Raw genomic sequence first — 26,024 nt, 5'->3', positions numbered from 1 at the left:
TGTAATGACTTCATTCTTAAATACCGGTTCTGTTTTTTCTTTTTTCTTTTTCTAACAATTAATATGAACTGGGACTGAGAAGAGCTGGTATGTTTTCACACACATGCACTCAAAAGCCCCTAGTGGAGTACCCGTTTCCCACTAAATGGAGAAAGACATTCATTATGGATAATTTATTCGGAAATTAAACCCAGACAAGGCGTTTAACAGAAGCCATTTGCATTCTTTGTGTGATGAAATTGAATTATCACTGAAGTTCAACAAGTGGCATATCACCCGTTTTCATTCACAGAATTGTAAAGGATAGCGCTTGTATTTTATGCATGTAATATTACATATTTAATTGCATATTTTAGAAAAAAAAAATCTGATCTGCAATTTGGTGATTATTAATAATAATAAAAAATGCACAAGCATGACAATAAAAATCATAAAAATCTTACATTCAAATAAAACTTCTAGAAAAAACTATGTGCATCTAATATAATATATAATAATGTATAATAATATAATATAATATTGAATATAATATTGTGTTATAATATGAAATTATGATATTATTTTCAGGTGTATAATATATTCATATATAATAATGATAATTACTGACAGAGAAAAAACTAAGACAAGTGACGCAGGAGTCCATTTCATTTATAAATAATTAAAAATAGCTTAAAGTACCACCAAAATGTAAAGAATTATTTTACATTAATTATTATTATTATTATTTCATTTAATTTCCTAACTATTTTATTAATTTAAAATAAATCTTTACAAAATAATAACAATTTACAAATAAAATGATGCCAACTTATCCACCACTTTTAACGCAGCGGATGCCCTTCCAGCCACAACCCATCTCTGGGAAACGTCCACACACACACACTCAAATCACACTCATACACTAGGGAGAATTAAGCCTTCTCAATTCACCTGTACTGCATGTCTTTGGACTGTGGGGGAAACCCACGCCGCAGGGAGAACATGCAAACTCCACACAGAAACGCCAACTGACCCAGACGAGGCTCGAACCAGCAACCTTCTTGCTGTGAGGTGACAGCACTACCTACTGCGCCACTGCGTTTCCCTCCTAGTTGTTTGATGAATAAATTAATTATATTTGTATTCACCATTAACACCATTCATTATAAACATCAGGCAATGCAGTGGCACAGTAGGTAGTGCTTTCGCCTCACAGCAAGAAGGTCGCTGGGTCAGTTGGCATTTCTGTTTGGAGTTTGCATGTTGTCCCTGTGTTCGCGTGGGTTTCCTCCAGGTGCTCCGGTTTCCCCCACAGTTCAAAGACATGTGGTACAGGTGAATTGACCCTTCACTAAGCCAAGCCCTCCTTAGTTATTGTTGCTATGCCTGTCAAGCTTTCGTGCCTGGCATGACTTTTACAATGTGTATGCGCCGGTGTCAGACATTGCCAGAGATATAATGTCATTTTTGGCGAACAGGTGAGATATCAGAGAAAGCCAGACAAAAAGGACTGCAGTATGCATTACAGGGGTATATTCACGACATATTAGGCAACCGATTAGAGAATAATTCAATCAAAATTGAAGCTAGCTTGGCATAGCTGCCTCATACGAGACCATTTAACAGCTTAGCTCATCCCCAGCAGGAGAGGTAAAATTAAAAAATAATCTAATAATAAATTAAACCATGATTTATCTAATTTTAGCCAAAAAGCCTGATAGATTAAATGTTGTGCAATTAAAAATAGCATTACTAGCCGACGAGGAAACACGCATGGGCAGTGCTTTGATCTACATAATTCATTTATAGAAAGAACAGCCAGAAAGGGGAAACTGGTGGGTTTGTGCTAAATAGTAGCATCATTGACCCATAACAATGTACAGTAAGTTACCTATAACTGTCAGTATGTTTGTGTGCTCTTTATAAATTAATGAAAAACAGCTGGGGGTAAAGTATATTGATCGCAAGTGCTCAGTTTGTGATCATATCTCGTTTTTTCTGTTATTTTGTAATTTCAAATATTCGTAGCTTGAAATAGATGGAAATATTAAGTTCAGTAAAGTTGGCAACAGATTTGCAGATTCGTATTTTCCAGATCAATAACTCAAGACTTATTCTCTATTAGTATGACTTAGTAACTATGGGATTAAACGGAGCATTACTCATAACATGTGAAACAACCTGCTTTGTATTTTTGTAGGAAACACAACTTAGATCTGCTTAATTTAAGAGGTATTGGTAATGTAAGAGGTGTGTGAGTTATTGCTGTCTATCACTGAATGTGTCAGGAATATCAAAGCAAAACCAACTTAACTCCGCTCCTTTAGCGCCCCACCCAGCTTGATCCACGCTGGCAATTCTCCCCTTGGGTTTTTGGTTTTGAAAAGGGAAAAAATTACATCATCCCATCCAAACTTTAAGGATACAGAGTATGAAATTTGCACAATCCATATGCACAACGCTCTGGCCTGTTTCCCTCACTCGAAAGCTTGACAGAGCCCCTGCGCGTAGCTACGGTTGCTAAGCCACGATTAGTGCATGGCGGTTTTTGGGTGTGGCTTAGCGAAGGGTCAGTTGGGTAAGCTAAATTGTTCGTAGTGTATGAGTGTGATTGAGTATGTATGGTTGTTTCCCAGAGATGGGTTGCAACTGGAACAGCATCCGCTGCGTAAAAACGTGCTGGATAAGTTGGCGGTTCATTCCGCTGTGGCAACCCCGGACTAAAAAAAGGGACTAAGTCGAAAAGAAAATGAATGAACGAATTATAAACATCATGACCTATTGAAATTCTCATGGCCCTTTTAATGTAGGCAGGCTTTTGCGCATGTTTTTCTTCGTTTATATTTTTTGCTTTGTAATATAAGGTGGAGCACACTTTACATGATAAAAATTTGAAATATATTGTAGAAATGATGCAAATTTGCTAATTTTTAATTTAGCAATTTTTTTTTATGAATAAATGTAATATTTTTGTATAATGTAGATTTTTTTATATTTTATAGCCCATCTAATAAATGCACAATTTTACAAATCAACTGCTATACATTATACATTATACAAATACATTTTAGTAGGACTGTAAAATATGACAATATATATCAAATGTATGAAACAAAAAGTCTATCACTTCCTATTATGATCTATCGTTTATTTAGTGAGGTCACAAAATATATTGAGCGCAATCTGAATGCGGGTAAAAACATGAATAACGTAAAGTAACTTAATGTTAATCATAAAAATGTATATATGCCTTTCCTAATAACAAATGGCTCGCAACGATGATATATATATATATATATATATATATATATATATATATATATATATATATATATATATATATATATATATATATATATATTTATACAACAGTACTGTCTGGTTCTCAAACCTGATTGGCTGATAGACGTGATATATTTAAGTAATATCAGCACCATTACAGCCTCTTTACCCTTTGTGTATTACAGCCAGCAAAAAGCAGACACTACAGATCTAAAGTTTAAAAGATGCTTGCTCAGCTGTTTAACAGGCAGCTTATGATTTTAATCCAATGCTAAAGAAAGTAGTTCCTCATACAAAGAGGTTGAGACTTTCCGTGTTTGTTCCGTGTTTCCAATTTATTTTACTTTTGCCATGATGACAGTAAATAATTTTTAGATATTTTTCAAGACACTTCTATACAGCTTAAAGTGACATATAAAGGCTTAACTAGGTTAACTAGGTTAACTAGTTTAATTGGGTTAGTGTAATTAGGCAAATTATTTTATAACAATGGTTTGTTCTGTAGACTATCGAAAAAATATACCTTAAAGGTATTAGTTCATATTAACCAATGAATCCTTATTGTAAAGTGTGACTTAAATATTTAATGAGAATATTTACTTGTAATACATACTTATACAGGGATTCTGCAGGTTTCTTCAAGTCAAATAAGACTTTTAAATCCCTTTTAAGACCATTATGAATGAAATTTTAGACTTATACGGGGCTAAAGATAGGATTTTTCTAATGGCTCGATTACATTTGTAAACACTTTTGGTATTAACAGAAGATCATGTAAAGGGATGTGTTACTTCTTTTCCTTATCAGAGTATTAATTCAGAGAATTTGCTGTAAAATGTCTAACAGCTGTTGTGAATTGTATCTCATTGCAATAAAACACTTAAATATATATTTTTTAAAGTCTTGAGATGGATAATTGGTGATTAGGTGTCAGCCTGATTGGATAGCCGTACTTGGACACACGAAAATTAAGACCTGTTTAAATGACAACAACACAATAACTCAATGAATTTAAGTATTTTTAAGACTATGTAAGATCCCACAGACACCCTGCTATAATGTGAACTGTACAATTTAAATGTATATCAGCTAAATATCATTATGAACTAAATCATCTTAATAGTTTCCAAATGCTGCAACTCTTATAGTTAGAGAACGGAGCTCAAAATATGATGATCTGTGAATGATACACAGCATGTCTAATAACATCAGGATTTGTGATGTGTCATATTGTGGTCACCTCTCACTGTGAGTTTACTGTACAGCTGGGAGTTCATCTCTTTATCTCTCCTGCAGCGGCGAACTTCGTCAACCGCCTCTCTCACCATGGTGACAGCCAACACAAAGCCCTGGACGACAAGAAAAAGAAGAAGAAAAAACACAAGTAACAACAAAAGTGATGAATGAATTAACATTATTGAGTAGCTTTGTGTGGTCAGACGTACTCACCAATGGGGCCCAGTAGGTGTACAAATATCCTATCTTTAGTGAAGGAACAAACTGAGAACAGGCCACTACTAGAAAATACAAGTTGAGGAAGAACTTAAACTGCTGGTAAAGAACCTAAAAGAAAAGAAAGAGAGAGAAAGAGAGAGAGAGAGAAATTTTTTGCCTATAACATCTGCCAAAAGGGTAGGATAATTTGGGTACATTTACTTTCTTGAGGAATGTTTGAGGAATGATTCTGGTACACTCTCTCTAGTTGTAAAATAACATAAAAAGAAAAAGAAAACAAAACAAAACAAAACAAAATTAAATTATAAATGAAAACAAAATTAAATTCAAATTAAATTAAATTAACCAGGACTTTAAAATAAGGTTATATTACAGTACATAATAAATGTTATAATACAATAATAATAATGTTAATACAAATTTTACAAATAATTTTACTTTAAATATATTTACTAACATGAACAACAATTTTGTTTGTTTGTTTATTGCCACAGCTTATGGCTTTTTAATGGTAAGATCAAGACAAATAAAACCATATTGCATAATAATAACAAATTCAGGATTCGATAAGAGAAAAAACAACAACAAAAAAAAATAATATACATTAAAAACATTGGAGATTTTTTTCAGTTTGATATATAATATATATTCTTCCAGCAGACACATTTTTAAGAAAACATCCATCAAATTTTGTGTATGAACAACAAACAATACATTTTTTACAATATTTATTCATCTTTGTTAACATTAGTGAATGAACATTCAATAATTCATTGTTAGCTCTAGTTAACTCCCAGAGCATTCACGTCAACTAGCACAAATTTGGATTTTACAGGGTTTCTGCAGGTTTCACCAAGTTACATTTAAGACTTTAAGACATTTTTAAGATCATTGTGAATAAATTTTAAACTCATAAAGAGCTAAACGGTATTATAAGGTATTTTACAAATGGCCAAGATTGAAAAAAAAATTGTATTTGCCCTATCAGAAAATTATTATAATTGAATACATTTAATATATATATATTTTTAATATTTTGTAAAAACAAGCAAGCTCTACTTGTATCCATTCACTTTTTCCTCAACATGACCTTTCTTTAAAATGAAAAAAATGTTTTAAATACTATAATAGACTAAATTATGCACAACAATCTGTCCTGGTCAGTGTCCTTGGCAGTAAACACTTGGAGCACTTTTAAACTAATGTTTTTGTAAGTAAAGTAATAAAACCAATATGATAAATAGTTTAAAAATTACCTTTTTAATTGAAAAGCTTAAAGTTTTGTTAAGATGGATTGTTGGTTGATTGTATGGGTGTTGGCCAGATTAGATAGCAATAAACGAAGAAAAAAATAAGACCCGTTTAAAAAAAGATTTAAGACCTACAACAGCATATTTCAGTAAATTGACTTTTCAAGCCTTAAACTTTGATTTTGAAATTTAAGACTTTAAGACTTTTTAAGACCCTGCAGACACCTCGTTTTAACAATGCATTAGCAAATGTTGAACTGATAAAAAAGCTTTATAATTAATATTCCCTCTTAGATCATGTTAGTAAATACATTAGCTCTCATGGAACCTTATTGCAAAGTGTGAGCAGTTTTGTAATGACAGTAATAATTGTGACATCCTAACACAGCTTTTGGAGGCGCACCTGATTGGCTTATACATAATTCATCGTACAAGCTGCAAATACTTTGCCAAGGGCACATACACAAGCTGCTTTCCCCTGAATAAGACATCGGCAGCAGTCATAATACAGTAGATCGCTTACACTCTCAGTGGAAAAAGATACGCTAGATTGCTGTTACACCCCCTTACTTCACAGCTAGTTACACATTAACCTGATTACTGAGCAAATCTGACAATGGGTAGAGATTTCACTTTAAACAGCCTAGCGAGAGCTGCGGAATAAACGCATACACAAGCATTTTAAAGTATAAATATAATTAATTGAATTGTACAATCAAAATTTATATTAAAAGATGAACACTAATAACCTGAATTGCAAACATTTATAAGACTAATCAATATTTTTTGGCAAAGAAATCAAATATAACACTTGAAAATCAAAACAATAACATGCATGAGAGATTGATTACACAGTCTTACCCCTGGCACAAAAGTGACAATGTTGTATTTCTGATTCTTGATGGCATTTTTGGGGTACTTCTCTTCACATTTCTCGGGATGTCCCAGCCACACTGTCCGAGCTTTCAGCTCCTTCTTTCTGCGACATGTGTGAACCAGACATTCGCAACAGCTGCGTGACAGAGACCACGGAGAGGAAAAAAGATCATCCAGTGATTAGATAAATTCATTTAAGGGAGGACACAGTGCTACAGGCATAATTCAGGCCCGGATTTCCAGTAAAAACGGTCTTCATTTTAAAAATACCCCCGACCGAATAATGAACAAATATCAAGAGTGATCATTACTCCTAATTTGAGGGTTGCGCTGAAAACCAGCGATTTAGTTGAATTATCATTCCGTCAATCACTTAAAGCGCACTTGAAAACGAACACTGGGACCTTTTGCGCAATTCATCAGCAGTCGCGCGTATCCAGTTGATTCCACTTGAAATACAACTGACGTTAATGCAACATTAATGTAAGTGATGTTACTGAGAGTAAAGGCAGACTAGCTCAGTCTAGATTCACTTGAACTTTAGGTGGATAAACAAGGTGTGCTTCCACTAAGAAGACTAAAATTGTTGAAGCAGTAAATGGAGAACACTCAAAAAGAGGGTACATTTGTGAGATGGATTTAAATTTAGATTCACCTCAAGAGCTATAACTATTTATTTCCAAAATGTTGCGTGGTAATAGTCTGTTTGTTATAAGCATGCGCTGCAGTTTTATTGACTGCTGTTTTAAATGGTTGGGCAGGATGGATGCTGATTTTCTGTCAAGGTTTTTTATCTTTCAATAGATGAATAGAAAAACCTCAATATATTTCAATAATAATGATACTGTGTGTGCTTATCATTGCTGTTATCCAGCTTTTAATGGTTGTTATGCTTATGTTTGAATTTACTGTTATAGTTATCATCCTTGGTGTTAACTGGCCTTTAAAATGAAAATGCAATTCATTTTACTTTCAAGATCCAAGCAATGATGAACAGTGATTGGTAAAGAGAGATTTTCAGGAATGCAAGTTTATTAAAGCTTTATCTTTCTCTCCATGCATTATAAATTGTTCAATTTAAATTACATTAAATAAAATAAGTTTTGTTTTAAATTACAGAAAAAAATGTATAAATAATAAACAGATTTTGTAAGTTTGCAGTGATGTCAATATATTATTGTAACTTTATACTTTGCATAATTCTTCAAATCATTCATTTGTCAGCAATGATATAATCATATAGCATGATCACTTACTCTTTTACTTATTGTGAGAAGTACTGCTTAAAACAACCAGCAACGATGTTTTGTTTTTTTGCATAATTGCATTAGTAACACTGACTGACAATGGAACATTATTTCAATCGCATTTTGTTAACTTAAGATGTTGTATATCTTTTTTTTCCAAATGTGTGTGTGTGTGTGTGTGTCTGTGTGTGTGTGTGTGTGTGTATGTATCAATATATGTATATATACAGTTGAAGTCAGAAGGAACAGCCCCCTGTGAATTTCTTTCTTCTTTTTTAAATACTTCCCAAATGATGTTTAACAGATCAAGGACATTTTCACAGTATGTCTAATATTTGTTCTTCTGGAGAAAGTCTTATTTGTTTTATTTTGGCTAGAATAAAAGCTGTTTTAAATTTTTTAAAACCCATTTTAGGGACAAAATTATTAGCCCCTTTGGGCTAATTATTTTCTTGATAGGCTACAGAACAAACCATTATTATACAATGACTTGACTAATTACCCTAACCGGCCTAGTTAACCTAATTAACTTAGTTAAGCCTTTAAATGTCATTTTTTAAGGTATAGATAAAAAGTTAAATAATATATATATATATATATATATATATATATATATATATATATATATATATATATATAATAGGGATGTAACGGTATCAGAATTTCACGGTACGGTAATACCTCGGTATGAATGTCACGGTACGGTATTTATTGAATCATTTACAGGAAAAACAAAACTAATGAAAATACCCCAAAAAAGTGCCAAAAGTGTCAATGACATACAAATTAGCCATCTATCAGTAAGCTTTGAAACAGGAACTTTCAAATTTCAATTTTAATAACAAAAAAATATTAAACCATGTAAAAAAATAAAGTTTCAATTTAGTATTGTTGAAAACTCACCACATTCAACATTTAATAACTCACTCACTCACTTAGATAGAGATGGGTTTTAAGGAAAATTATCATATGACTATAATCTGGTAAAAGATGGTTTCTATGGGCATTTACAATGTCCCCTGCAACAGAAAAAAACCCTCTCATTTGGGACTGAGGTTTCTGGGACAGAGATATGACTTGGCCCAGGTTGACAGCAGTGGGTAACGTTGTGCATTGTCTTTCCCCGACTTGAGAGGACAAGCCTTGAGTGAGATAGAGGTCTCTTTGCAGTACAAGTCAATGTCTGCATCAATCTGAACAGTGTGCTGTGTTTCTGCAGTCCCCATGACTGTTATTAGTCTTATTCCCCAACTTGCAGGTAAGTGCACACATAGGGCTCAACCTGTGCAGTGCACATGCCCTTTTTAGTCTTGGATAGAAAGTGCCCTTCCAAAATGATCAAAAGTTCCCCCGCGACATGACACACCCTCCGTCTCGCCTGACGCAACAACACCGCTATTCAGTACGTGCGCAGCGTCAACAACAACACCCCCAACCGAAATGCTTCCCCACATCTGATTTGAAACCCGCTTTAGGTTCGATTATTTCCAGCTTTTTTTTCATCCCCACTACTAGCAGCACACTTCATTTCCGCATTACTGGATCTGTAGCGACAACAGACCGCAAAGGATGATGGCCACGTCTGGGCTGATGGGAATTGTAGTTTCCGCTACCTCCCGTTCGCTTTATTCACCTGAGCAAATTTTCTCAGAAGACTTATAGTTTTACCGAGTCATGCGACTACGCTAATATTGAAAAAAATTGCTATTGCGGTATTTACAATACAGTTACATCCCTGATATATATATATATATATATATATATATATATGTATTTAACTTTTTTATATATATATATATATATATATATATATAAAGTTATATATACATAAATTTTTCTCTATACCTTAAAAAAATGACATTTAAAGGCCTTCATATTCATTTTATATTCTAGAGGTTGCCATCCCGGTTGAACGGCGTGACGGTACTCTGCACAGTGTACACAGTCATGCCGATTGGTTTGGCTGGCACTGAACTAAATTACATAAACCTTTTTCTCTCTCTATATATATATATATATAAGTCACAAAAATATATACATATAATTTGATGTTGGAACCACAATTATATAAAATAATTACCCTAACCTGCCCAGTTAACCTAATTAACCTAGTTAAGCCTTTAAATGTCACTTTAAGGTAAATTCTAGTTTCTTAAAAAAATATCTAGTAAAATATTATTTACTGTCATAATGGCAAAGATAAAATAAATCAGTTATTAGAAATGAGTTATTAAAACTATATGTTTAGAAATGTGTTGAAAAAGTTTTTCTCTCCGTTAAACAGAAATTGTTATTTATTTATTTTTTTAATTTAAGTTAAGTGTAGTTATCAAATTACATATTTAAAAAGTATATGCAATCAATACAAAAAAACATCTGAGGTTCTTGTCAGTGAATACTCCATGCAGCCCTTCAGATACCTAACGGGAACAACTAAACCTGTAGATGACATCCTCTCTAACCCCCTACCAAACAAACCCCTTCCCTGGTTAAATGAAAGCTCTGATTCTGTGTGAAGGTCAGAGAGAGTGCCAAACACTTTGTTGACCTTCATATTCATTTTATATTCTAGAGGTTGCCATCCCGGTTGAACGGCGTGACGGTACTCTGCCGGTACTCTGCGCAGTGTACACAGTCATGCCGAATGGTTTGGCTGGCACTGAACTAAATTACATAAACCTTGAAAAGAAATATAATAATATTTGTGTTGGCTCTCCCGCCTCCTGTCCGTAAAGTGCCAGCACCCTGATTCATAAGAGAGATTATTTGCTCAAATGAACGTAGTTCAAATAATAGAGCCGTTTGAATAAGCAGAGTTATTCTGCTTGAATTATTTGTTCATTTCATAATCCTTTGCCTAAGCACACAGAAAATTACTGGAAAGCAGCAAACTGGTCAGCTGTGCGAAATCCCATTTGTTCATTAGGAGAAGAAAAAAAAATCAATACCCAGCTTACAATTGAGATGCGCTGCTGATAAGCCAGCACATGAGCGGAGAAGAGTCAAACACTTTTATAATCATAAATGACTAATATCTCTTTTGCATGTCACTGATGCTTCACAAAAAGTATTGAGATATTGTGGGAATTAATGTCCAGAATAGACATTGACCTCACTGACATATGGGCTGGATAAGCATATTTTTGGTTGGCTTGTTTGACCTTCTGATTGGTGATGCGCAGAAAGCACCTCAACCAAAAAAAAACACGACCTGTGCTTGTGTGTATTTCATGCACAGTTACTGGTGCGTTAGAAAGGAGCTGAGCCAACCTGGCACAAGCGCTGCTTACACACACAACAGGCTGCATGACAATGGTGACATTTTATTAACTAAAGGTGAAGGCCAACATCTACTTAATGTTTTCAGAAAAAAACTTCTTTCTTTCTTTCTTTCTTTCTTTCTTTCTTTCTTTCTTTCTTTCTTTCTTTCTTTCTTTCTTTCTTTCTTTCTTTCTTTCTTTCTTTCTTTCTTTCTACATATCTATCTATCTATCTATCTATCTATCTATCTATCTATCTATCTATCTATCTATCTATCTATCTATCTATCTATCTATCTATCTGTCTGTCTATTAAAGAAATAGTTCAAGCAAAAATGAAAATGGATTCACTATTTTTCTCACCCTTGAGTAGTTCCAAAGCTTTATGAAGTTTCTTTCTTCTGTTGAACAAAAAAAAAGATATTTCGAAGAAAGCTGAACATAAATGTTTACAGGTTCATTTAAATGATCTTCTTTTGCGTTTAACAGAAGAAAAAAAATCATAAAGATTTTTAAAGAAGTAAAAGGTGGGTAAATGATGACAAAATTTTCCAGTTTTCCAGAGTTTGTAAAATAAAATTATTATTAGTCAAGATGACCACAAGTAGGCCACACAAAATGTGTAAATGTGGTATAAAATGGTTAGAAACTTCTCCATTTTCAACTCCTCCAGAGGTAATAGAAAGGAAATGAGGCCAAATACATTTGATTAGTCACAAAAGACTGTCTACTCTCTTCGAATCTAACATCTGATCATTATGGGATGCGTTGTGAAAAAAATATCCACCAAAACAATGTATTCATATGTTACTGTGTTGTATCATCACACAGATTACCAACACAATCATAGTTACCATCTACATCCAAAATGGGATCTAGATGCATTTAAATGTACATTGATACCAGGTCAGCATATCTGCAGGTCTCTTCAAGTCAAATTTAAGACATTTTAAGACCATTTTAAGACCATTATGAATGAAATTTTTAAACTTATAAAGGGGTAAAGACTAAGGATTTTATCTAATGGCCAGGTTACTTCTGTAAATAGCTTTTGTATTAAAAGAAGATCATGTAAAGGGATGTATGGCTTTAGTTTTCTTTTCCTGACTAGGGAATTAATTTGGAGAATTGAGTTTTGAGATAGGTTATTGGTGATTGGGTGTCAGCCTGATTGGGTAGCATTACTTGGAAAATTAAGACCTGTTTAAAATTAATGACACAATATTTCAGTGAATTTAAAACAATTAAACACTTTTTAAGACCAAGCAGAAACCCTGCAGGTAGAAATGATTATGCAATTATTAATAACTCTTTTTAATATAATAAAAGTCAAATTTAATGTAATGTATTTTCTTGCTTGGTCTAAACTACAGTTATCCTGTTTTTCCTGATGTGTATATAACGAGGTGGGGGAATGGTGGATATTTACGGGGTAATATCTGTCAAAAGTATTTTTCTATCTGTATGTAAAAATTGTATGTTTTCATTTTTGGAAATAAAAACTGAATTACCCCCCCACCCCCCATTTGAGGGTCTTTCACCATTAACCTCAGACTTTACAATGATAAAACAGTGGTTGCTGTCAGACAGACACATACCAGATCTATTTGGATCATTTGAGCACTAAGAAAAAAAAAACAGCAACTGATTGATTAAACATGAATGTGAGCTCTCATGTGGACAGTTACCTGCTGCACAGGACCTTCCATCCACCACAGAGAAACCAGCCCAGTCCTCTGCGTCTCTGACTCACTCTGGCTCTGGGCAGCGTCTGATAGTCACTTTCGTCGTTTTCGAATGCTTCCTCTGACATCATCAAGGGCATCTCATCAAGGTTCGAGGATTCGTCTTCAATTTGATACCTGTACCATTGTTACATTAAGACACACACACACAAAAATGAATGATGTTACAGCTCTTATAATTTACACATCATAGAACTTTGGCAAGAAATTATAACATTTGTGTAGATATATGAGTTAAATAGTGGTTTTCTTTTATATAAAAACAACAGATTTTCAATTTCGAATTAAGATTTCACGCCACAAATGCAATAAACAGACACATTCCCACATTCACCATTACCTCTTGAATAAAAATAAAAGAACTCTGACAAGAAATGATACAATTTGTTTAGACTGATACAGCAATTTCCTTTTATATTAAAAATGCTACAAAAAAAACAAATGTTTCAGTTTCAGTTGTAATAAACAGACACATTCCCTCTTTCACTATTGCCTCAAAACAAAGCATTATGCAATAAAAAAGGATATTTCTTAAGGTGCCTACATGAATGAGTGGAAAAAAAGCAGAAGTTGAGGGAACTGTTCTTCTCTCAGACTGCGTTCCTCATTTATCGAGACAAGTCTCAAACCCAGATCAGCAGAATGCTATTGTGACACTCTGAAACAGCCGACGTCCCGAGAGGATATCAACTTCCACCCACACAAAAGCCTGGCCGATTCTGCACCAGATCCACTTTAGCCTTAGCGTCAAAACCGGCACGCTCTCTTTTCACTCTGGAAGCTGTCCGTGGATAGATTTAATTCATGCAATTAGGCCTGTGTGACCACTGTAAACACTGACAGCCTTTTGCAGCTCAACACTGAAAGCAGTGTAAAAATACATACCAGACCCAGACTGAACAGGCCTGCTCAGGTACTGATACCATGTCTGTTCAATTATTTAAGAAGTGTAATACAGTTACAATGGTGGACATTAACAACCTACAAACTAAGGATTTTAAATGGAACACTCACTTTTCCTCTAAAAGAAATAGATTTGTCAGATTAGAAAGAGTGAATCAGGATTCATCCCTTCACAACACAACAAATGGCTACATTGTGCACTTGCTAAATGATATGATGATGATGATGATGATGATGTTTGAAAGTAAGGCTAAGCAATATTGCGGGAAAAAAAATATCACAATACCAATAATTATTATTTTATTTAACCACTTTATTTTAATTTACCAACATTACTAAGACAAATAGTTAAAACAACTATATAGTCAAAACAAAAGTAGGCTATTTAAACAAAATACCTCATCTCTTTATAATATAATAAACATAAGTGTTAAAGAGACTCCTAAACTTGCTGTATAAAATGTTACAAACTGTGTGCAACTAAAGTAGATCAACATCTGTAAGGTGTGAATAATAATGATACAGTAAACCTCAAACTCTGTAAACAAAACACATTATGATAATCAAATCTGAACTTTTAAGTAAAGTAACTAACCATCATTATTTAAATACATCTAAACATTACAAATTGTGAATTTGATCAACTATGACCCAATCCCAATTCTATTTTTGTAACCCTACCCCTTAGCCCTTATAACTGAGTGTTAAGGGAAAAGGCTTCAAAATTTACCCCTAAGAATAGGGACAGCACTACATCATCATATGTCATTGCGATCTCTTGCTTCATATGAGATCAGACGATCGTGACTACTGTCGTTATTCCATTATTATTTTTATTTTTTGGTATTTATCTTCAAGAAATCACTGAAGGCATTTATTATGCTATCATAACAATCTAAGTGGCAATAAGATCGTAACTGTACAGTGTATTTACACAGTGGCCATATTCATCTCACACCAAAAACAACATTAACATTATAGCAGTCTCTGTAAAAAGCTCATTCTCAGCCACTAGACTTTTCTGACAGGGTATTTGAGTGTCATCGAGTGTCAGAATGTTGTGGGACTGCTATTCATAATACAGTTATTATGGATTATAGATCGCAAAATTTAGCGTTTTTTTTATTGTTTTTCTTTTTTCTTTTTTTTAAAGCATGACGGTAAAACACGAACACGGTTCTGAATATATTAAAACGTGTTTGTTTGTCACAAAAATGTATAATAATGACAAAAAATACTAATTTGTGAATCGCCTTACTTCCCGGTTCAGCTGTGGCTGCTGTTTTCTGAGAAATTTCCCTTTGGTTTCGAGTGTGGTCCAGAAAAATTTAGTTTAAAGGGCTATTCACCCTTTCCCCCCTAGCCCTACGCCTGCAAGCTAAAGAGAATTGGGACACCCCTACCCCTTGGCGTGAACGTGCAAAACCAGGGGTAGGGGTAAGGGGAAGGGCTAAGGGGTAGAATTGGGACTGGGCCTATATTACCCCCTATGCTGAAAACTCTTTCAGAGGGGGAGCAAGTGGCTGGGATGCACAAGAAAAGAAACAAAAAAGCCACTTTGGCGACATACTTACATCCTTTTTATTTACAATCACCTCACTGCTCTTTGCCACCGCACTCATATTGACGTGTTGTTATTCTGACCTGAAGTGGCATGCACGAGAGCGAGGTTTCCTTGACCATTACAATGGGCTTGGTGCTCGCACTCCCCTGACGTCTCTCAAAACTAAGCAGCCATCAAGCGTTTTCTCAGAGCCTCACAAGCTTATGGAGAAAAGTAAAAAGCACTGTTTCTGAGGTAATTAGTCTGCCGTTTTTACTGAAATGTGTATATTCCATTTAAAGTGTAAAGCAGACTGGTTAGTTCTACTTGCATGACTCGCGGTGCGCTCACAGCATTTTAAAAAGTTAAGATGTTTTCAACTACATGCGCCTGGAAAATGCATGCGAGTCACATGTGTGCCGTTTGCACAACATGTGCACATCACACCCATATGAGCATCGTGCAAGTTGCGTACCTCCATTGTAAATGACAAACACCATAAGCTTATAGGCATTGCTTTCAAGGCACGCGCTTATCAGCCACATTTTAATGAAACTATAAAGCTTTGAACTGAAACTACATACTGAATCCTTTTTTATCAATATTGACAATGGTATTTGGTCAAAAAATATTGATACCGATTTTATCGCCCAAACCTACTAAAAAGCAAACATGCTTTTAAAATTAAGCATATATCCCTTTTTTACCATATTTAATATGCTTAACGTATGACCGTTTGTTTACTAGGGCTGCACAATATTTAGTTTCAGCATCGATATCGCAATGTGATCATTTGCAAAAGTCACATCACGAGTATACTCAATGTTGAGTCTGGATTATAATCGATAATTTTGCTGTGTTTTTTTTTAGGCCTGTGACTGTTTGAGGGTTTTAAAAGTATTCAGGCATGAGAAATTGTATGATTTGTAAATTTAAAAAAATAAATAGCAATTAATTTTATTGAATTGTTTATAAAATGAAGACTATGCAGTATTATTTTTAGGGACGTAACGATTCACTGTGGGCTGGTTGAAAATCGAATCAAATATGTGTCGATTCAAATCGGTAGAAATGTTGAATGAATAGATACATATTTTGAACAGAGGGTGCACTTGATTTAAGTGTGAACTAGCTTTACCTGCACATAAGTGGTGACCATGAGCTGGGGCAGCAGAGTAAAATGGTGAAGTGAAGTGTGCCAGAAAAAAAAACTGTGGTCAAATACTGCAAAAAAAAAAAACGCTTACCTACACTAACAGAGCAACGAATTAACCGTCAGCACAGTGAAAAACTTCTGTCACAGATGTGACAATACGCAAAAAAAAACATTATGCATTTTGCTACTATACTATAAAACTATAATGCAACTATTTGCAGCTCCACTTGCTCAGACGAGTGCTACAGAGACCACACGGTGCATCAGTGTTTTCATAGCGAAAGTTTAAAGATGTTTTTCAGACTGAAAGAGAAAGTTTTTCCGTTACAGAAGCAGGTATTAGACTATTTTTACCCTCTCCTTTTCAAATTAGTTTATGCATATTTTAATAATTTGCTTATTATTATTGAATATTTAAAAATGTTCAAGATTATCTGTTCTTAGGAGTGTCACACTGATTTACAAGTAATATTAATTATTCACCTACATAATAATGTTCAGCTCCTGTCTCTATACAATTAGTCAATTTTTAATAATTTTATTTTCTTTTTTTTTTATGCCAGTGGCCAGTTGCCTGGAGCAGAGAGCCTATTGACCACCATACACACTGCTTTTTGAGAAAGGCTTTCCTCCTCACACCATAGCCATCTCACTCCCCAGTACCTTTTTTTTTCAGCAGGGGACATTAAAAATGTGCAAAGACGTTAGCTTATGCCAGAAAACATAGATATGCGGCTATTTCTTTTTAAAAATGTAAAATCCCAGCATAGTCACAGTTTTAGTTTGTTTATTTTAATAAGTCTGCTTTAGTTTGTATTGTTCTCTCTTTTTTATTGGAATTTATTTCTTTTTATTAATTAAATTATAGTAGAAAATTTATATTTTGCAAAAAAAAAAAAAAAAAAAAAAACAGCAGCATTTAAGAAAAAAAATTAAAGGGGGTCTTCACCTTAAATTTGTTTACATAATTTTGTTTAAAACCATGACTAAACCGTATGGTGAATTTAGTATCATGAATTGTATCGGATCAGGAGTCAGGTTAATCATTATATCCCTAAATATTTTGCATTTACTTATTCAATACTGCATACCAGAATACATTTGAATTCCTCTGAAAACAATAATACATGGTTTAATTTATTTGTATCTTTTTCTCTATTGAATTTATCTATGCTTGTAGATTGTTAATCATGTTTTATGCATTCCCCTACAAAGTCATCCCAAACTACAATGCTAAATTCTTTCAAAACAACTCACACTGTAAAACTGCTGGGTTCCACACAATCAATTTGAGTTGGGACAACATAAGGGAATTAAGTTAACTTATTATTTTAATACAAATTTAAGTGGGTTGAATATAAAAACTATTAAATTTAAAATTAAGTAAAAAAAAATCCAGAATTGTGTTATTTCAGCTCAATTTAAATCAGTAGTTTAATTTAAATCAAACGTGCATCTATTGAAATTGTATTTATATCGCAATGTATATCACAGAATATGAAAAAAAGTATTGCAATGTTAGATTTTTCCAATATCGTGCAGCCCTACTGTTCAAAGAAGAATCATTAAAATAAACTTAAAGAAAATCCATAAGTGGTATGTTTAGGGTGGCAAAATTTGCATAAAATGTTTTAAAGCTGGAAACTTTGCAAGGGAATTCTGTAAAAGAAAATGCTGAATTCCTCTCAATTCCTTCATGTTGTCCCAACAAAATTGATTAAGTAAACCATTTTTTTTTTTAAATTTAAGTAGATTTAACATAAAACAATTAGTTCGTCCCAAAAACAACTTTAGAAATGTGGTGTTTCAGCTCATTTTAAATAAGCAGTTTAAATGAGCAAAAAGTTATTTTTGAGTGTGTGAATATAGGAATTAAGAGGAATGTGTGGGAATTAAAGGCAATAGGACGCGACAAAAATGCAGATAGCCTATAACAGTGGTATGCAGTTAATCCTACAGGATAATCTGGGTTAAAAATATGTTAACAAACACATTTTGCACAATTTCAGTTAAATGTCTAGCCTGCACATTCATCAATCACATGACTCGGGGGAAGGGGGTGAAGTCACATTTCTGCATTTGAGTCTAAACATCCATTCAAGCAGCTTTTTTTATATTACTTAAACATGGGAGTGCTAATAGGATGACCAGCTGGTTACAGTTCTTTTTATGACACATGGTGTGAATTTGCAAGAAAAATGAAATTAAAGGGCAAACAAATTTGCTTAATACTTTTAATCTATAAAAGTATTTATACACATGTTTAAATCACCAAAAAACTTGTATAATAATATATACTTGTATAATAATGATACACCATAATTTATTTAGGTGTGTAAATGTGTGTAAATATATATTTATTCAGTTTAATTTTAATTATTAAATTTCAGTAATATTATTGACAAAATTGCAACTAAAGTAATATTTTTGTCTTTTAGTAGATATATTATATGAGGGATTTTAAACATTATATAAAAGCTTAAAAGCTTTTTTTATGTTTTAAGTTTTTGGTTCTGATACTTCTAAAATCATTCTGCATAAATATATATATTTTTTTTTAAAAAACTCCTGCACAGAAAAAGCAAAACATATCTGTAGATTTTGTCTGGGCTAGCCCATGAGACATTCAATCTATTAACAAAATAATTAAAAGATTTTTATTATTATTTATGTATTTTATTTATTTATTGATCTTGCAGAATTGAGCAGGATGTTGCAGTATCTTGAATGAGATGTTTAAGTAATACCTTTTTTTTAAACAAAATTTATAGAATCAGGATCAAAAGTTTTTTTTTTTTAGTCCAGACCAAACATGCCAAGAGAACTGAAATGTGAACATAAGACGTTTTGATCCCTCTTTTGAAAAGTTATTTGCACCAAAATGTTTAATTAAAAAATTAAAAAGTAAACTTATTTAAGATTGCAAAAAGGTGAAAAATTTCAGGATGTTTTTTTTATGGGAACTTCATCTAGGAAATTTTGGAAATTTGTAAACATATAAGAAGTGTATTGGAATTAATGAAAAAAATGGAGAAATGCATGTCAGTGCATCATTGACATGCATGCAACTACTACAGGTTTAAAGACTGTGTTGGCAATGTCCTAGAAGAAACTCAAGAACCTTGGAAGAAAATAGCAAAAGAACTAATACTAAACACTTATATATGCAAAGCGCCGATAAACAAATTGTTACTGGCATATTTTGTTAACTTGTTTCGGTTTCCTTCTTGCTATTTGTTCTGGTGTCTTTGTCATTCCTTTTATGTATTATTAGTCAGCTATTTTCTCTACCCGTTCACGTTCCCTTATTTACGTTGTAAAGCGTTCTTGAGCACTGGAAAGGCACTATTAAAACAACCATATTATTATTTATTATTTAGGAATGATAGACATATTTTACAAAATAGCCCAGTCAGTGTGCTTTTTTAAACTATGACCTATTATATACAGTAATGTTCAACAGCTTAAACAAATTAAAATTGTTTAATGTTTTTGAAAAACAAAAGTCTCTTTTATACATATTATTAAAGCCAGCATTTATCTGGTTAAGAATGACAGAAAAAAACTGTAATATTGTGAAATACTTTTAAAAGTAATTATTTTATTGTAGTGCTTGGCAATGATTAATAATATCCAAAATAAAAGTTTATAAAAAAACATTTTACAATGAATTCTAAAAGATCATGAAACTAAAGAAGAGCGAATATGCAAAGAAATTCTGATGTGCCTTACAGAAACACATTGAATTTACACAAAAATAAATAAATAAATAAAAACATGTAATATTTGTGTTAGTTAGTTTTGTTAAATATCCATGATCAAATAAACTTAAAAAAAAAAAAAAAAAAAAAAAAGGTATGCTTGAACAATCTTTTCATTTTATGTTAGCATCTTGCACTGTAATCTGGGGCTGCACGATATTTAAAAAAATCTGATATTGTGATATTTTATTTTCTATGCAATAAATATTGCGATATGAATACAGTTTCACAAGCACTATTTGACGTTTTTCTGGGGAGCCTAACAGTAGTCAGGTACAGAAAGTGAATAATCGTAATGCAAAAAATGCTGTTCTTAATTTGCTGTCTCTCGCTTCTAATCTAAATACCAAACAAGTAAAAATATCTTCCAGGGGGTAAGGAAGATAATCTTATTTTCACTTTCAAATGTAATTATTTGGACTAGAAATAAGATTTTTATAAGTAAGAAAAAAAATTATTTTTGCATAAATCTTATAAATTCCATTTAAATACAGTAACTAAATACAATTCTGTAACTATAATCCAAACTCAACATTGCATATCCTGCAATGTGATTCGATGGCTGTAACATAAATCGTCCAACCCTACAATGAAGGGTTCCACGTACTTGTTTCATGTTGTCTCCACACAAATTAAGTTAGCTTAATTTTTTTAATTTTTAAAATTTTTTTTTTTACAATTCAAATGTATTGAACATAAAACAATCAAGTTGTCTCCTTAAAAAAAAAACTCAAGAATTTTGTTGCTTCAGCTTATTTTAAATAAGTAGTTTGAAAAAGAATCAAAAATATTGGTTGGTTCAAATCAGGGAAAAAATATTGGTTGGTCAAATCAGGGAAAAAATATTGATTGGTCAAATCAGTGATGCACTGATCCCAATACTTGGATCGTCTATTGATTCGATATTGCATATTTTTGCTGGATCGGGTATTGGCTGGCCACTTCCAAACCTGATCTTGCGCATGCGCTACATTTTGTGTAATTTATAAGCCAACAAAAGCCATGCAACTTGCCTATTATAAGACACTAGAAAGTTGTTATGTAGGCCTACTATATCCTAAATGTTCTAAAGCAATTCCATAGTTTAATGTGAAGTACAGATGAATATTCATGTGCTTAAATTCATGTTCAGTTCAGTGCTTCCGGCCACCACACCAGTCAATCATTCTCCATTCATTCACAATTCAAACTGTGTGTTGCGTTCATGACAACACAAAAAACTTTCTCCAAGACTATTTGTTGCTGTTAATATGAATAATCAGAGAATAAATGCATTTAATTTTGCATTGTATGGCTTCATATTGACCTCCAGCAAGGAGTTCATTGCTGTTTCTAAATCATGTTGCGCTGTGTCTGTTAGATCAGCAGATCACATTCGCAACACTGAAGTACATAGCCAGCTCTTCAAACACTGTAGGCCTACCTGAAATTTTCAATTAGAAAAAGGCTTAATAATACATTGGCCAGATTCTCAACGCACATTTCTTCCCTTTGTGTTGTCAGTTTTGGAAGTGTCTGCAGTTACCGGAGGGCTGCGCGCTGTGTCTTAGTGAGGCATCAATCGCTTCATTCACGCACTGGCTGCGCTGACACAATGTGCACTCCTCCGTAAGATTATTCTCACAATGAGTTTCTGTTCTCTCATGCTTCCGACTGAGTTTATTCTTCCCAGGGGAATACTTTTAGTGCTGCGAATAGTTTGTAAAGCCTGGCTCATTGTGATCAAAAAAGTGAATTCAATTAATAAAAGTGAAACTGACAACGCAATATTGACTGTTATTAACAGAAAAGGGAATGTTTATTAAGTAAAACTGGCCTCAGACAGTTTAGTCTGCATCAAACCTGCAGGAAAATATCAAGCGTTGCTAAAAGGCTGATTATTTTACCATGCATTGGGGGTCTATAATGGTAGGCTATTACAGATTTCACAGAAAAATCTTAATATTAAAAGAGGAAACATCAGCTGGCCCACAACAGATCAATGTCATAACGAATTCTCAAATAATGTCCAGTACAGCAAGCATCATGATTTTAGTTAGATTCTGTCATCTGATCTGTCATTTAGGCCTATGAGTCTGTTATTTTTACTAAAGAAGATATATTATTTGAGTTTATCACCAGAACTATAGAAACTATATTAAGCTTTAAAAATATTTATAAAATGGCACAGTATCGGGATCAAATCTGTATCAGTCAATACTCAGAATTTTGGTATCGGAATCAGTTCCAAAAAATGGTATCGGTGCATCCCTAGTTCAGATGACAATGATCAGTGTTGCGTTCATATTCAAACTAAAAAGCACCTTTCACTTGGTCTTGTCTTTAGACATTTAATCTAACTGGACCATAGAATGTTTTAATCAAACTAAATTTACCAAGTGTCAACACACCCATAATTTCATTAAAATAACTTTATTTGTGTTTTGAAGATAAATAGATGTCTATTAGGTCTAAAAAGACAAGGCTGAATAAGGAAATAAGTAAGTCAGGCTGGCCAATATGCTTATTCAATCAGAAATAGCTGACGCCGCATAATCCTTTCTTCTTAATTTGAAGCAAAATATGGTCCAGACATGTTCTTGACAAGTTTCGTGAGATTCACCATTATACAAGACTTTGAACTAATGATAAACGACAAATATTAACTCTACAAAGGCTAATCGGTTCCTGCCACAAAAGGCAAGTTATTATTGAGGTATGTCAACAAAAACACATCACTTTGACAAATGTCTATGCGAACTTCAGCCTTTGATGTCCATTAAAAATTCTTTCTTGACAGCGGCCAAGCGAAAATGAGTGCAATAACGAAGACAAGCAAGTTAGCTGACCACTATAATCATAAAAATAATACAGTCTATCGGGGCCAACGCAAGACACTCTTACCCCGCAGGCCCACCGCTGATATTTGTATTCAATTGTATGATAAAAGAAATCAGATCACCATCAAATCTGCTTAACCACCCATATAAATCAAGAAGGACAACAGAATAAGCAAAGCCCAAGCCAAACATAGCTGGTGGTCCGATTAATCCCTCCTAACTGTGGTCAGTTCTTCTGCTCTTCTCTTTTCCTCCTCAATAAAGCACCAAACGATTCACAAAGTGATTATGTGCAATAGCATTACCCCAAACAATGAAATCAAATTAAGCAATCACTTTGGTTTAGGTCCATTCTCTCGAGCCACAAGTGGTCCTTAGACTGTCAGTATTTGCTGGATGCCATAAATACTGGATGCCATAAATACAGCTGGATGCCATAAATACAGATCCTGTCTGCTGTTAGGCTGTTTATGTGCTTCAGGAAACCAGATGGACATTAGTTTCTAAATGAATATCTTTGGCATCTTCGCCTCGCATAAGCCGTGGGAAAAACCATTTGCAGAGATATCTTGACAAGTTCAGCCATCACCAGACCATGGCATGTGACGGATACACCTAAGGCGAGCGAGATGCTGTGTGAGATATGATAAAGACGGAACAATGCGTCGTAAGATAACCCAAAAGCTCATGATATGTTCTATGAATACATCTTATGCGTGTGAACGGTGTTTTCTGAACATAGGGCACACGAAATGTGCATGAGATGTTCTATGAATAAACCTGGTGCACGTGAACTTTTTTATAAGGCGCTTAGATATTAAATACATGCTCTGCATCTTGTAGATCCTATAGATTTCGACCATATCATTTTATTTTAAAGAAATGCTTCATAAATGTACAATTAAGCACATCTCATGCGTCTTAATACGCTACAGTGAATGTACCCGAGATGTTTAATGAGTAGGAACCGGAATGACAAAGTCTCACATGATAATATCACGTCTTAATCACCACATGCATCTCTCTGGGAGTCTTGTATCCTCTCAAGTGCTATCAACGGTAATCTGACACTGACAGCTCGCGCTGCTGAATGTACCTTCTAGCCTGTTAGCACGTTAGCACTCAACCCCGGAACCGAGATATAAACAACCCCGATATCAACACATATATTATACCTAAAAACCCAAATATCAGTTTCACGTTTTAAAAAGAGTTCTTAAGGACCTATATCCAGCCGTTTACATACCTGGCAGGTCTACTAGCATCATAATACGCAGTTTTTCTCAAATTCTTTCGTACAGGATTCAATGGGATGCCGTCTGCCATCTTTGCTCGGATACGTTTGAACGTCGTCACATCCGGACTAAAGTGAAACGAATGCTGTATTTCATTTCAATAACTTGGTTATTCGTTAATTATTTTTATTTTCGGCTTGGTCCCTGTATTAATCTGGGGTCACCACAGCGGAATGAACCGCCAACTTATCCAGCATATGTTTTACACAGCGGATGCCCTACCAGCTGCAACCCATCACTGGGATACATTCGTTTATTTAAATGGTCTCTATATTGTTTACCATGCAAAATTGAATATTCAGTCAAAAATCACATTTTAGCATGACTTAAAAACAAAATGAGCATTATTTAATTGTGAACAGTGTTGTACATAGATAGCCATTGGCTTATGATTTCACTATTTAGAGTTTGCAAATAATATTCTGAAATAATAAGATGTCAGAATGTGCGAAGATAAAACTTAACCTCAGTTGCTCTTTCTAGGCTTGTACTTCCAAACGAAATCATTTAAACAATACCGTTTGACAACTTTTTATTAATAAATATATGTACAACATACACACAGAAATAGACTGAAGGCTGTACCTACAATAGTAATGACACAAAATACGTCGTTTAAGATTTATTTATTGAGGGTGGCAACAATATTGCATCATAGAAATAAATCCAGTTTAGTCAGTGTGTTTGAGAGACCACCTCAGTTGTTCCATGTAAAAATACTGATGTGCAGAGACAGAAAAGCAAACCCGGCGTACCTTTTTATTCGTTATAATGTATCTGAGTACAAAAATAGTGTCTCCCTTTCATGCAGAGAATACATCAAATACCCCTTCCTTATTTTACCAAATACCATTTGAAAAAAAAAATTCTTTTTCATAATTTTGTTTGTTTTTCCCAACACTAAACAATATATTATATAAGGAAAATAGCACTACAAAATAAAATATAATAAAATAATAATAATAAAAAAACACTAAAATTACCTGACATGACACGCTTAGTAAAAAAGACATAAGCTAGCATTACAGACAAGTACATAGTTTTATTTTATTCATTTTTTTCCCTTGTACTATAATGTTTCTGGAATAATATATCATTTTACTTGTATTTTGTTCTTGACAGGAAAACACACTTCTAAATTGTGAAATAGAAATGTTTCGCAACATGTCCGATCCATCACAAGGGTTTCCATTGTCAACTATAATTTAAACTGAATGTGTTTTAAATGCAAGACCTTTATTAGCACTCATATTATTCTTCTTAGTCTCATGTTGGCCCACTAATCAACTTCAGATGTTAAGGAAAATACACATCATGGGAATTAATAATATAATATCATAGGCTGGTGGAACGTTTCATTGTTAATGGCAGCTAAAATAATACTAGATTGTGGTGTTCTTGATTTGCATGAAAATAAATGGTTTGCATCCGATGCATAGCAGCACAGCAGTGG

The 26,024-nt window shown here is 33.5% G+C and overlaps 1 protein-coding gene across 8 annotated transcripts in view; it reads right to left on the bottom strand.

Annotated features, from left to right (window-relative positions):
* Positions 1 to 24,618, bottom strand: part of atp9b (ATPase phospholipid transporting 9B) — a 108,179-nt gene extending 83,561 nt beyond the window's left edge. For 7 of the 8 annotated variants that reach the window (XR_012394669.1, XR_012394671.1, XR_012394670.1 and 4 more), the window contains exons 1-5: positions 24,523 to 24,618; positions 13,038 to 13,211; positions 6,828 to 6,978; positions 4,711 to 4,824; positions 4,502 to 4,610 (exon numbers count right to left, since the gene is read on the bottom strand). Coding sequence is in view for 4 of the 8 variants with exons in the window: in XM_005170057.6 (XP_005170114.1) it covers positions 4,502 to 4,610; positions 4,711 to 4,824; positions 6,828 to 6,978; positions 13,038 to 13,211; positions 24,523 to 24,602 (628 nt within the window). In the remaining 4 variants the exon portion in view is untranslated. Of the gene's footprint in view, positions 1 to 4,501; positions 4,611 to 4,710; positions 4,825 to 6,827; positions 6,979 to 13,037; positions 13,212 to 24,522 lie in introns of those variants that run through there. The other variant, NM_001045154.1, reaches the window with a different exon arrangement.
* Between the last annotated feature and the right edge of the window lie 1,406 nt (positions 24,619 to 26,024).

This window comes from Danio rerio, chromosome 19 (assembly GCF_049306965.1).
Source record: "Danio rerio strain Tuebingen ecotype United States chromosome 19, GRCz12tu, whole genome shotgun sequence".
Lineage (NCBI taxonomy): Eukaryota > Metazoa > Chordata > Actinopteri > Cypriniformes > Danionidae > Danio > Danio rerio.
This window is presented reverse-complemented; position numbering and strand designations above follow the sequence as displayed.